The sequence below is a fragment of the Ammospiza caudacuta genome, chromosome 3 (assembly GCF_027887145.1).
Source record: "Ammospiza caudacuta isolate bAmmCau1 chromosome 3, bAmmCau1.pri, whole genome shotgun sequence".
NCBI lineage: Eukaryota > Metazoa > Chordata > Aves > Passeriformes > Passerellidae > Ammospiza > Ammospiza caudacuta.
In genome coordinates, this window is record NC_080595.1 from 46,309,192 (window position 1) to 46,321,956 (window position 12,765).

The 12,765-nt window shown below is 40.0% G+C and overlaps 1 protein-coding gene across 1 annotated transcript in view; it reads left to right on the top strand.

Annotated features, from left to right (window-relative positions):
* The window catches only part of DISC1 (DISC1 scaffold protein), a 187,109-nt gene that overhangs the window by 14,408 nt on the left and 159,936 nt on the right, over positions 1-12,765 (top strand). Inside the window, exons 2-3 of the mRNA XM_058801566.1 lie at positions 4,299-5,272; positions 8,787-8,856. Of these exons, the coding sequence (XP_058657549.1) occupies positions 4,316-5,272; positions 8,787-8,856 (1,027 nt within the window). The 5' untranslated portion in view covers positions 4,299-4,315. The remainder of the gene's footprint in view (positions 1-4,298; positions 5,273-8,786; positions 8,857-12,765) is intronic.

The window sequence follows — 12,765 nt, forward strand, 5'->3', positions numbered from 1 at the left end:
TCAGAGGATATGTTATTTGCCACGTTTTGGAAATCTAACAGTTGAGTAACTGAACCCAGTCTGTGACCCTAGAAATCACAGGAAGCTTTGGTGAGGAAATAATTATTATTATATCCAATACAATGTAACTCAGCAATGCTTCCCTCTGTAGTTACACTTTATAAAACTTTAGGTAAACCACAGTTACAATTAACACTCAGTAGGTGAGATGAGAAAGCCAAGTGAGACCTTTTCATTTTAGGAATTACAAAAATCTTTATTTGAAAGTGACTTTCTTTGAAAGCTTATTTGTGCAAAGAGGTGATACTTGTTTGTTTCAACATAGGCTGTGTTGCGATCAGTGCTATCTTAGTTTGCATATTTAGTGGTGTCTTTGAAATTCAGTAAATGAGTCAAACTGTAACTCATCAGGAACTTGCAACATTTTACATATTTCTGTGACATAGGAGCTGAACTGTAATGGTTATTGTCATGTCAGATTAATCTCCAAAAATGGTTCATTTTTGCTTCTGATAGGTTAAACATTTATGTGTATATGTTGTTTGTAAATAATAAATATTTGGAACTCAATTACTTTGTTTGTGTATAGTTTGATGCAGGTGTTATGGGCTTCTTTAAAAGAAGAAGCACTACAGAAATTGCTTGGAGCAGTACTTTGATAGTTGCCTTTGAATATGACCAAATACCTTTTCTTCCACATCACAGTTACCACCCACAAGTGCTCTGAAGATGAATTTGTTTTCTAATAAAAATGAACTGTGTATAATATAGGTGTATTCAGATAGCTGAGCTACCTTTAAAACTGCATCTATAACTTCCCACTTTCAGGGAGAGCTTAAATGATCTTGCAAGCATTCTGCATCACGTGCTTAAAGCAGCAGTGAGGAGGTAATCATGTCAGAGTTTCTCTACTGATCTATAAAATTCTATTGGAATAACAAAAACGTAAGGTATTTGCGCCTTTTCATCCACAGATGCTATTAGAACATTTGGTCATTTGTGGCTGAGAACAAAGACTGATGATCTAAAATAAATTAGATGACTGTTCTGCTCTCCTTTGGTGTCAGGTTGGGTGCAAGAGAATGTGCTCTTTCCATTGGTGGGAAATGCTCTTAGGCTTCACCTCTCCCTCTGTCATCTCACTTGGTGTGACTAAGATGTGAACAATGTTGCTTTACAGCAATAGGCTATTTTCTTTTTCCCTCTGCCTTAGATCTGAACTACTGTTGTACATGAAATGTTGATCATCAGGAAAGATTGCTATGGTGAAAGAGCTGTAAAGAATATTTCTGAGCTTTCATAATTGAATTAGAAGTGATTTGCACATATCTGCCGTTAAATATTTGTTATGTAATCTAAGATTGTAAAATATATATTTTTAAAAATTTATTTTTAATTTTTAATATTGAAAGGCTCCTCCATTTGTGGCTTTTCTCTCTTTCTAAATGTGTGTCTCACACAATGCATAACACATTGTCGAGTAAGGTTTTAAAATTGCCTTTGGTTGTTTTCATTCTGACAGTTTTGTAGTTAATTGCGAAGAGTTGTTTGATGCTCTTCAAACTGAGGTAAGATGAGAAGAATTTAAGGCCTGTCTGTATTTTTTAATAAGCCAGCTGATCAGTGTAATTTCTCTGACATGCAGACAAGGCAAGCTATGGTTGGAAGGCTATGCAGAAAAAGTTTATAGAACTGTATTTCAGATATGTAATAGTAAACAACTGAAATGATTGTAATCTTGAGAGCAGGGACATGGCACAAGGTAAACAGTGCCCCAACAGTACACCCAAGGCACTAGAACCTTCCTGGCTGGGCTTTGTGATGGCTGAAGGCGCTGTGGGTGCTCTCTACCTGGATCTGGAGATCAGGCTTCCCCTTATGCTTTGGGGAAGGTGTGAGTGTCCATGTTCATGTCAGTCCCAGCTCTGTCTGCTCTGCTTTGCACTTAGGGGTGAAGGACCTGCAGCTCTCTCCCCGTAGCATCCTCTGGATGGCTCTTGGCTCGGCCTAGCTCTAATCCTGATTAGAACTTGGGCAGTGTAACTCTGCTCTGGTATCCAGGTGAGTGGTTTGTGCTGCTGGATGGACTCACCAGGAGATAGACCTGGAGTCCATGAAGGAACAGAATGCCAAACCTGTCTGGGCTACCTGTGAACCTTGTGAGGAGCACAGAGATGCCTGGGCTGTGTGTGATCTCATTCAGTACATTGGAATTGTACCCCTTTTGGCTGCAATAAGTTTTAGAATTGCATCCAGTTCGCTTGGGGTGAATATCTAATGCTTTGGCCAATTTAAATCTTATTTACATTAGCTTAGTTTAAATTTGGTGTTTAAAGAGCTGTAATTGTCTGTCTACTTTAGAAATTCATAGTGACTTAGTGAGATCAATTTTAAACTGATTTTAATTAAACCAGAGAACCTTTTGTGTTTTTACAGATGAGGCCTATGACAGGCCTTTTTAAATGGCCATGGAATATATGCAGCCTTAGAATGACTCTTATGCATGACTAATTTCTTCTGCTGAAGTCAAATTTAGGCTATTGTTTTGTATATAAACCAAAAGAATTAAATTTTAAAGAACATTCTGTTCAGTTTTTCTTCCCTTGCTCCGAGAGTGATTCCTGTTTGTTAAGATTTCTATTAAATTACTCCCAGAACAGCATTTCACTGTCTTTTTATAGTAGACAGGCTGATGGACTCCATGACCTTTTTTACTTCTGATTTCTGTGATGCGTTTTTTCCTCAGACAAGAGAGAATATAAGAGACTGCTGGGATATTCTAATTTATGGTGATGGGAAGCAGAATACAGAGGCTTAACTGCAGTTCCATGGTGAGATGTGCCACTATTCTAGTATATGGAAAATGTATAAATCACTTTTGTTGGAGGTTATTTGGAGAGAATGTAATGAATGTTGGGAAAATTCTCCTGGGAAGTTTCAGTTCTAATGCTTAAATTCTTGTATAGGATGTTGTCATAGTGAGGTGTGTATGGGGCCTGTGTTTGGAGCTGCTGAGGAGTTGCATATCCATCAATGTAAAAGCTGACAAAGGATTGTAATTAGGATGGAATGGTAAATGTAAAAAAAAAATAATCAGAAACTTGTGTTTTTGTAAGGGCTCTGTGTGGGTGACATGAATATTTCTAACACCCAATTGATTCTGTTTCTGTGAGTAGAGGGCAGCTAATGGGGGCATAATTCAGGTAGGCATCAGATCCCCTTGAAGAGTGATTCTGGCAAATAGGTGCAGTCAATAGCTTTTTGTGTTACAAAATGGGTGGTAGTGCAGAGCTTGTATTCCCATTGATTCCCTTTGTGCAGGACAGAAAAATTAAATGCTTTTTAACTAGCAGTAAATCCATGAGAGAATGAAAGTAGTCATCATGTAATCTTTTACCAATAATGCCTATATAAAAATATACAGAAAACACAGACATTACGTTCTGATCTCCCACTTTTAGTGTTTACCGTGATATTTTTATCTTGTTTGGATGGGGTTTTTTGTTTGTTTTCCTATCTCTGCAAACTGCAAATTTATCTTTTCATCTGTGTAAGTAAGGTATGTGTAAGGAAATCAAGTTACTGAGCATCATTAAGAGCACGATTCTTAATGATATTAATACTTTAGTAATGCTACAAACTAATAGATTTCTAGGATTGGTGGTTCTTCATGCAAAGCTTTTCCTATAACTTTACATTTTGGACAGTAGGTAGTATCATAAATCTAAATGACAACTTGTACATTGTCTCATTACATGGACATCTGCAACCATTGGGTGTAACAGTCGTATCTATTATGGCAGCAGAGCCATTTGCCACTCGTAGTGTTAAAACATGGGTATGAACACAAGAAACTGAACAAAATCTCTTTGTCATCATGGTTCTCACATTTCGGGTGCAGATTCAGTCCTATCTTAGATGTCCTTGTAAGCCTGAAATCAGTTTGGATCAGAGAAACTTAAACCAAGTTTCTGCTTCAGGGTGCTGTTAAGCACGTTGAGAATGGAAAAGCAGAGTGATACTGTGAACAGGGAAGATGATGTGATAGATTGTACCCAGGTTTGTGTCCTAATGGAGGAGCTTGTTAGGGAGCTCACTTAAAAAACAGGTGCCAACTCTTTAGAAGGTGAATGAATGCACACAGTGTTCTCTATCTACAGTATGGTCAGTGTCTGTGCTTTGTTGAAATGGAAAACGATACGCTGCTTGAAATTTCAGAAACTACTATTTTCAGATGCCAGAGTATGTTAAGCCTGGAAAACTGCAGAAACACTGACTGACTTTTTCTCCCCTCCCAGGTGATGCCCAGCAGTTAATGCCGGCGGGCTCTCTCCGTAGAAAGAAGCTGGCCAAAAGGCCTGGGTACATGAGGCCGGAGGCTCAGCGGCAGATCGAGTTCCAGTCCCCGGGTGCCTGCGCAGCCTCCAGCCCAGCAGAGCTCCAGCACGCCAGGCAGCACTGTGGAGGCTCTGAGGGATCTGCTCTGCTCAGACAGTGCCAAAATGACCTGGAATTCCTGCACTGTAGTGCTGTAGCTCCTGCTAATGGGGTGACAACCTTGGCTACTACTGGAAACACTCCAGGATGCTGTGAAAATCTTTCTTGCTGCAATAGTCCATGGTCAGATAGCACAGGGCTAGGGGACTGCCCTGCTGCCACAACAGGCAAAGGAAATGTTTCTGCTGTGTGCTGTACGTGGCAGAAAAGCTGCAGCACCAAAGTGAGCGAGCCCCCAAACATGTATGCTTTGGATCAGACAGAAATGAATAACAACTGTGAATATCAAAACAGAGATGGTATTTCTCATTCTGCTGGTGCCCAGGATAGCTTTAGATCAAGTTTCAGTTTCATACAGCTCTCCCTGAACTCAGCCTCTGGAGTAAATGATGTGGAAGGCAAATCTATTGAGGAAACTGAGATTGTTTTGCATCCCAAAACCACAGGCAATCTGCAGAAGCTAGAAGAGATGACACAAGCTCATGGGCACTTGGGAGATTTGTGTTGCTCCTCCAGTTCTGGTGAAGATTTGCAGCCTGAACGTGAGAGCCCAGTAAATGATAAATTACAGGACTGTGAGACTGTCTCTCTCTTGGATATAGACACAACATTTTCATATTCTACAGATTCCTCGGATGCAGCATCTGCTGGCTCTTCTGTCACCTCAGGCTATGAAAGTAGCTTTACTGTCAGTGACCATAACTGGGATACTTTGATGAAAAAATATGAACCAGTGCTACAGGATTGCTTGCTTGGCAACCGCAGTACGTTAAAGGTCAGTAATCTCACTTTGTTTTTGATACCTTGTCCTCAAAACATTTTATCTGTAGTGCCAAAATCAAAGTTTATTTAGGAGTTCAGATACTACTGGCTTTTGTGGCCTTTGTTCAGAGTTTTGCAGTAGACCTCTGCATGATAAAAATGAGATAACAGGATTTGTTTGGTTCTTTAAAAACAGGTGATATTTTTGCAGTACCCTATTCTATGTTCTACTGGAACTTTAATCCTCTCATTTCTAACATCGCACATCAGTTTCTGACTTCAGTAAGTACCATTTCTTTTCACAGGTGGCTGTTTTGTCTGCAGTTTGGGTTATACGTAGTATAAAATTAGGAGGTGGTAAGAACTCTTTCTTGAAGTTTTATGATTTAACAACACCAAACTTTTTAATTGGAAATGTTGAAGTTGAGCCAAAGACTTCTAAGAATTAGGTAACTTTGTGAAAGTAGTGTGTAATCTAATAGGTGCTCTCCCTATGTGATGTGATGAAAAATGGGAGTCAAGTCCCTCTCTGCCTCCAGCTGGGAACTGAACCTTTTTCTTTTCCCCTTCTACCCTAGGGGAGTAGTGGGCTGGTGAGTCAGGAGTCTTTTTGCATATATGTATTTTCCCACATTTATACCTACAATGTATACAGGCAGTGTCATTGACTGTGCTCTTTATCGGACAGGGGTGGGGAAACTTTAGGAAGGATTAGCTGTGTTATATTTTTATGATGGTAGGGTGGGCACTCTGAGCTTCCCCGGTTAAAGGAGCCAAATGTTGGCTTTACTACGCAGACAGGAAACATTAATCTAGAAATTATTATGGACACAATGGATTCACTAATTTGTTCAAGGTGCACTGAGTGGATAGTGGGGATTTTTTTTTTTTTTTGGTAGAGTTGTTTGGGTTGGTTTTTGTTTTGTTGTTGGTTTTTTTTTTTAAATTTTATTTTAATTGTCTCACTAGTGCCCAAGTTTCTTGGTTGCCTTTCAGAAGCTCAGCTCTTTTTAACTTCTCAGCTCAGACACCTACCTGGTGAGATGTGCTGGATTGTCTTTAGGCCTAATGAAACAACCTGCTCTGGGGAGACTTTGCACAAACCTCCTCTCTGGGCAAGACAGGAAGCTGAGAAACATTTAATCTTTCCTTGCTTGCCATGACATCTGACCTGAGCTTACAGTGCTCCATAATACTTTATTTTCATAGATTATATGTGTAGAACTCAAACTAGGTTCTCTTATTTACAGACTTCACACACAATTACATGGGGCAGTTTCTTTGGTTTCATGCCTGGAATTGCAATGTGCCTATAGTCTGAGATGGTTTGCAAAATTAATTCCCTGCAAATTTGGGAATGTATAATGCAATCAAAATATGAAATTATTTTCCTTTCTTTTCAGTATTGCTTATTTGATAGGCACAAAAGAAACATTGCTATCTTTAATTTCTGTATTCATTAATACATTGAATGGAGAACTGGGGATTTGTGCCCTCAGATGTCTTTGCCCTTGGTTAGCCAGTCTTGTATGTTTAATTTGAAGCACCTTCCTATTGTAATGATAATGAGTAGAGTCTCAAAGTTTTCAGAAAGGAACAAAGGCAACAGTAGTCAAGAAAAGGAGACAATACCAAAGTTGTTAAAATTATGCTTTCTCTGTACTTAAAAGGTGATCTTCATCTGGTACACATCTAGGACATGCCACTCTGAAGCACAAGCAGGTCTCTGATTAGCTGAGCTCCCAGCGTCCCCCAGCCTGCAAACAGAAAGCGCTTTACAGTGCAGCATCAGTCAGTCTGCTGTGGGCGTGCCTGGGCCGTGGTACCCAGGCTGACTTTAAATGACCTGCCGCTGTAGGGCATGATGGAATAAACACTGCCAGCAGCAGCAAAGCTGTACTCTCAGTATAGGTCGTTGTTATACATCATGGATATGAAAAAAGTGTCACTTGAATCATTCCTACTGCAAGCTTCTTTAAAACTCTATAAAAAGTTGGGCATAAAACACAGAAAATAATTTATGGTGAGGATTCAGAGCTCCTCCCTTCAGTACCATTTGCCTTCCTCACTAGCCTCAGAGAATAAAGATTGGAGTTTTGGGAAGTGAAACTGAAATAAAGTAAAGCACAGAAGAAATGGGAATGTGTGCAATGTTTTTTGTTTGTTTTTCTTCTGGATCGTCCTGTAGCATATTATTAATCAAACATTTTGGATACTCTCCTGACTTTATATTTTATAGTTCGTTTCTTACCAGTCCACTTTCACATATCGTATTTAGAGGGAAATCTTGAATTTATCAGTTTGTGTGTTGATTGTCTAATTTATGTGTTGATGTGTAGTCTTGATAACTGAATGCTTCTATTAACTTGTTGACTGGCTGTACCTGTTTTTCTAAATATGAGGATTAAATATGAAAGAGCTTCAGGGAGAAGTGAAATATTTTTTAAGATTTCTTAAGGATATCAAAACTATGGGTTTTTGTGCACTTTCAGGCTTTGGACTTGGAGAATATACACTGCCTCTTTTTCCAGGCTCACCTTTTTCAGGGCTGATAGTACAGATTTGGTACAGATCATGCATAAATTTAATAAGAAAGACATTTCAGTCTTGTAACTGCAGCTGTGGCTGTCATGGCAGTGAGGAGAGGACTAAACCTTCTAACCAATTTCTTTTAACATCAAAAACTTGTCATGGCAGTGAGGAGAGGACTAAACCTACCTTCTAACCAATTTCTTTTAACAGCAAAAACTTGTAAAGGCCTTACAAATTTTTAGTAAATTTAGAAATTTGGTCCAGACTCTTGATGTTAACAAAGAGAAAAATTAACTTTTGGAATAAAACTTTAATATGGTAAGTTTCTTTTGGAATGTGAGAGAGTACTTTGTATGCGGTTTGAGTATTCTTGATGTTCTGCTTTTTCTTCTCATCTAGCATTTGCATTGTGAAAATGCAAATATCAACATTATGTAGATAAGTCTAAATTGTGTTTTAAGGAAACTTTTTTGGCTGCAAGTTAACATTCTTTTCTCACCCATAACATCAATATACCTGTTCCAAAGTACTCATACTGCATTTCTGTTTACAGAATAAAATGTAGTTTGCATATGGAAATTTTATATTTGTTCTCTGCAAAGCTCAGGTAAAAAATTGTCAGAATGAGCTTGGGAACACACTGTTGAGTACAACGGGATCAGAAGTAGATGTCATGCTGACAGAATTCTCTTATAATCATACTTTCATTTATTCAAAGGGTGAAAAATATCCTACGATTGCACGATCTCCTTTGCTCTTCAAGAAATATAATTTGTTATTCTGTGTGTTTGGACTAAAGCCATGCTTGGCTCAAGTAGCTGCAGTTCAGCTGACTTCCAATTAGGTCTGTCTATTTAACAAATGCTGGGCTTAACTATCAACATTTGGCCATTGTAGTGATGTAGTAATCCATTAAATTTATATTGTGTAAAAGTTAATAGTCTATATATTTTTAAATGCAGCTTCTTCTTAACTAACTTTTTCTCTTTGAATAGTTAAAGTCCTTGATCTTACGGCTTCAGAGGCTTCAGGAAAAAGCAGTAGAGGAAGATGACTATGATAGAGGTGAGAATTGCTCCTCCCTACTCCCCAGTGGATCATGCTGCTTTTTTTTTTTCGTTTCCCTCTTCCTCTATTAGTTTTATTTTATATTTCCTACATAGCAGTGACTAGGTGTGGAAAACGAGTTTCAATGAACTGTATTGTTTATTCTGTCATATGGCAGGAAACAAAGTAGGTCAGCAGCAGGTAGCAACAGTTTTTATTTTCTTGAGCCACATCACCATGTGGCAAGGTTGAAATCCAAATACCCACCATCTGGATCAGCTGTTTTGAAGCAGCATGACTGAAAAAAATGCAGAAATGAATGGAAGCTTCAAAAGGAGAAAGGGCAGGCACTGGCTGCTGACAGAGTGAGATTTGCTGCTTGCCACATTTAGTCATGACACTACAGCAGGGCTCATAGAAATAAGGTCAGTAGCTATTACAGAAGTGAATGATACTGTCCTCTGGGATTAAGTTGATATCCACTGAGTTCAATCAAATTCAGCTAGACAATATGGTGGTGATGCAGCTGCTGGCAAATATCTATCTTTGAATAATGCTTTTTCTTTCCAATGCCTTGGCACTTCTGGTAAGTTTTGTGTGTGCACATTAATAATTAGAGCATCTGTTAACATGTTTGATTTCTTACTGTTCCCTGTTGTGGTAGTCTGTGTTCAGGTACTCACATTTTGAAAATCTTGAGGTTCTAAGGTAAATTCTTCCTGCTAGGTCTATCTTCAGCTGTAAGAGACTGCAAGCATTTCACTGAGATCTGCATGGTTACTTCAGAGAACAAGTGTGGAAAAAGGCAGCTTCTTTCATCCCACTTTAATATTTTTGGCCTTTAGGAATTGGGCAGTGGTCAGACTTGTGGTTTGTCTCTCCAAATTACTGTGTGATGCTTTGCAGTTGTATCATGACTGTTTTCCTGCCTCCTAAGATGTCCCCAAGATGAAAATCTGGTGTCTAGGTGGTAGATGTGTGGCACTTTTGCAAGAGTGGTTCTGTTGGCCTCTTAAATGCCTGCCTGTGTGTAGGAGAAGAGTCTCTTACTGCCACAAGTAATTCTTTTAGTGTGGCATCTCCTGATGGGGAAAACCCTTAGGTGTGTTAAAATCTGAGGATGTAGTAGATATTTATGAGTTTAGTCTCTGTCAAATAGACATTATTAATGTGTGTGCTTTTTTATAACTCTTCTTTTTTAAGTGCCTGTGGGTTGAGCTCACAGTTGGAGACTTCCCAACAGCTGTGTACTCAGTGTGCATGGTTACCACAGATTCCAGCTGGGATTCTCTAGGCAGTCAGCCGGTCTGAGTGTTTCAGTGTATCAGGTGTGACATCTCCATGTGATGCCATATAGTTGTTGACCACAGGGAAAAATGATGACTTAGGTTGAATCTCACACAGAAAGCTCTTGTGTAGTTTCCTGGGCACAAGTCTTGTATCCTTAAAACAGGACCAGTTGTCTGTTGTCCATCCCTTTCTCCTTTTATCCTTTTCAGTTCCACCCTAGTTATCAAGCAGGGTTAGCACACCTCGTTGCATTAATTCCCCTCAGGTAAGTGGTCTGACTGGAATGTTATTTCACCAGGTGTTGTGGGCACAGAGAGAAAAAGTGATAAGGAGAATCCACAGGTGAGATTACTGTTTTCTGTGCTAAGTCTGGCATAAACAGGCAGAAAACATTTGTTCTGGTATGGGACTGGACACTGAGGTGCTTGAGAGACTTGAACTTAAGTTCTTCCATCTCTTTGCAAGCTAGGTACTGTTGTGCTCAGAAGATTACATGCTTCATGCATGCATGCAACCAGGCATCCTAGACTTTATCAATTCCTAGCTTTTGAGTCCTTTACCTGTTTTCTGTCTTACTGGTCTTTGTTCTACTTCTGATACAAATATCAACTGGGTTTTTTTGTTGGTGGTTTTTTTTCTTTTTTTGGTGGCTACTTTTCATTATTTTCATGGAAGCTGAACTGACTCCCTTAGACTGCCTGTGTTTCACAAAAGGAAAACTATCTTCAAGATAAGACTTGCATGGAGAAGGTATAGTGCTGCAAGGAGAATCAGAGCTGTGACCTTCCTTCCTCACCTTGCAGTGGCAAAGCTTTCCACCTTTGCTTTTAGAGCTACGCTGCTGCTCCTGGTGGAGAACAAAGGCTTCCCTGGCTGAAGTTTGAGAGCTTGTTAAATAGCTCACAGATTGGCCCAGTACCAATTTCTGTTCAAGTGAAATCTGTAATTAGCCTTCTTTAAAGGGGTCTTATTGCCAAATATTGCTAGCAGGGAATGGAATTGCTAAACGTGCAGAGCTGTGATGTGGGGCATACGTGGTGGTGTATTGTCAGGGAGTGGGAGCAATGAACCTGGTGCATGGGGGGTGCTGAGGACATTTTAACTGTAATGCTAGAGAGAAAATTACTGATCCTGTAATTTGGGGAGTGACTCTGAGTATAGAGTGAGTCCTCTGCTAAGAGCAGAAGTGTTTTGAATCAGAGATGATGGTAGTGTTGTGTGTGGTGCCAACACAGGTCTTGCTCATTTGGAGGTGCTGCAGGGGAAGGATAGACCTAGTGATGGGAATAGCTGTGAAACGCCCTGGACATGGAAGAGGTGAATAGAGAGGAGGGAGAGCAGGTGGAGGAGGGGTATGTATGGCTAGACTCCCAAGAGAAATGTTAAACTGCCAATAAATACATTATCATGTCTAACTACTGTATTGATGCTAGAGTCTTCTCTCCAGCTTCAGCTGTTATCAAGATCTTAACTCCAGAGATTTTCTAACTCCAGCTCTTTAAGAGCCATCTAGTCTTGAGGGAAGGCCTCTTGGTGGGAGGGAGATGTGTTAGCACTTAAAACTCCTCTTAGTGCTCAGAACTGTTTTCTGCTGTCTGACACTTCCAACTTCACAGCTTAAGGAGAGACAAGCATCCCAGGTTTGACATGGTTGCTTTCCTGCTCTACAGAGCTTTTTGAAAGCTCCTGTAGTTTAAGGTAATCATTGAAGCTGAATTATAAGTAAAGTAGTGCCTCTACAGGGAGGGAAAAGGGATGCACCGTGTTTTCAGTTGTGGCAACAAGACTAGGAAATGACATAGAAATAAAGGCCAGCTTATCCCCCTACAAAGCCATGGACAATACCTTGTTGCAAACAGCTCAGGAATAAGGGTACATTTGTTTTTCCACCTTGCAGAAACACAGGAGAAATGCATACTGCTTGAGCTGTTAGAGAGCATGGTGTCTTCCGGGTTAATGTTAATGCATTAGCATTTATTTACAGAATGAGGGAAGTTTATTTAGGGCAGCCACAGCCCTCCATTGTTGTTTAAGAGGCAAGGCAATACCTGCTTAGGTCTTCAGCTTGTTTCTTTCGAGTTTTTCAGTTCTTTAGGTAAATCTAAAGATTTATCTGAATTTTTGTCTTTGTTTTCCTCCTCCCCTTGAGCTTGAGAGGTGCACAGCAGAAATGACTCTTGCTATTGAATGGTTACCTTTGCTGTGCCTGTGCAAGACCTGCCTTGGCATGGTTAGGGTGTTGGTGTAGAGGAGCTTCAGTCAGGCATTCAGAGAAGTGCATTTTGTCCTACTCTTTCTGGCAGTGCTGAGTGTGCCGGGTGGGGAATGTTTGTTCCAAGAGCGTTGGGGGCTGCTCGGGGTGCAGGCCACCCCCGTGTCCCTCATTGGTGCTCGTTTTCTGCAGGTCCCAGTGCTGTGAAACCTGCAGGGTGTTTTCTCTTAGTGCTGTAGCTGTCAGGGGTTCTTTCAAATGCAGATATTCCTCGGCTGTGAAATGGCTGTGTGACATGCATATTCAGTGAGGCAAATATCCTCAGTCCCAGTAAAATTTTAAAGAGGAACCCTTGGGATGTTATGTGTTTTATTGCTCTTGCTTCTTTTTAGGTGCTGAAATATTGGGAAATAAGTGATTTTTTT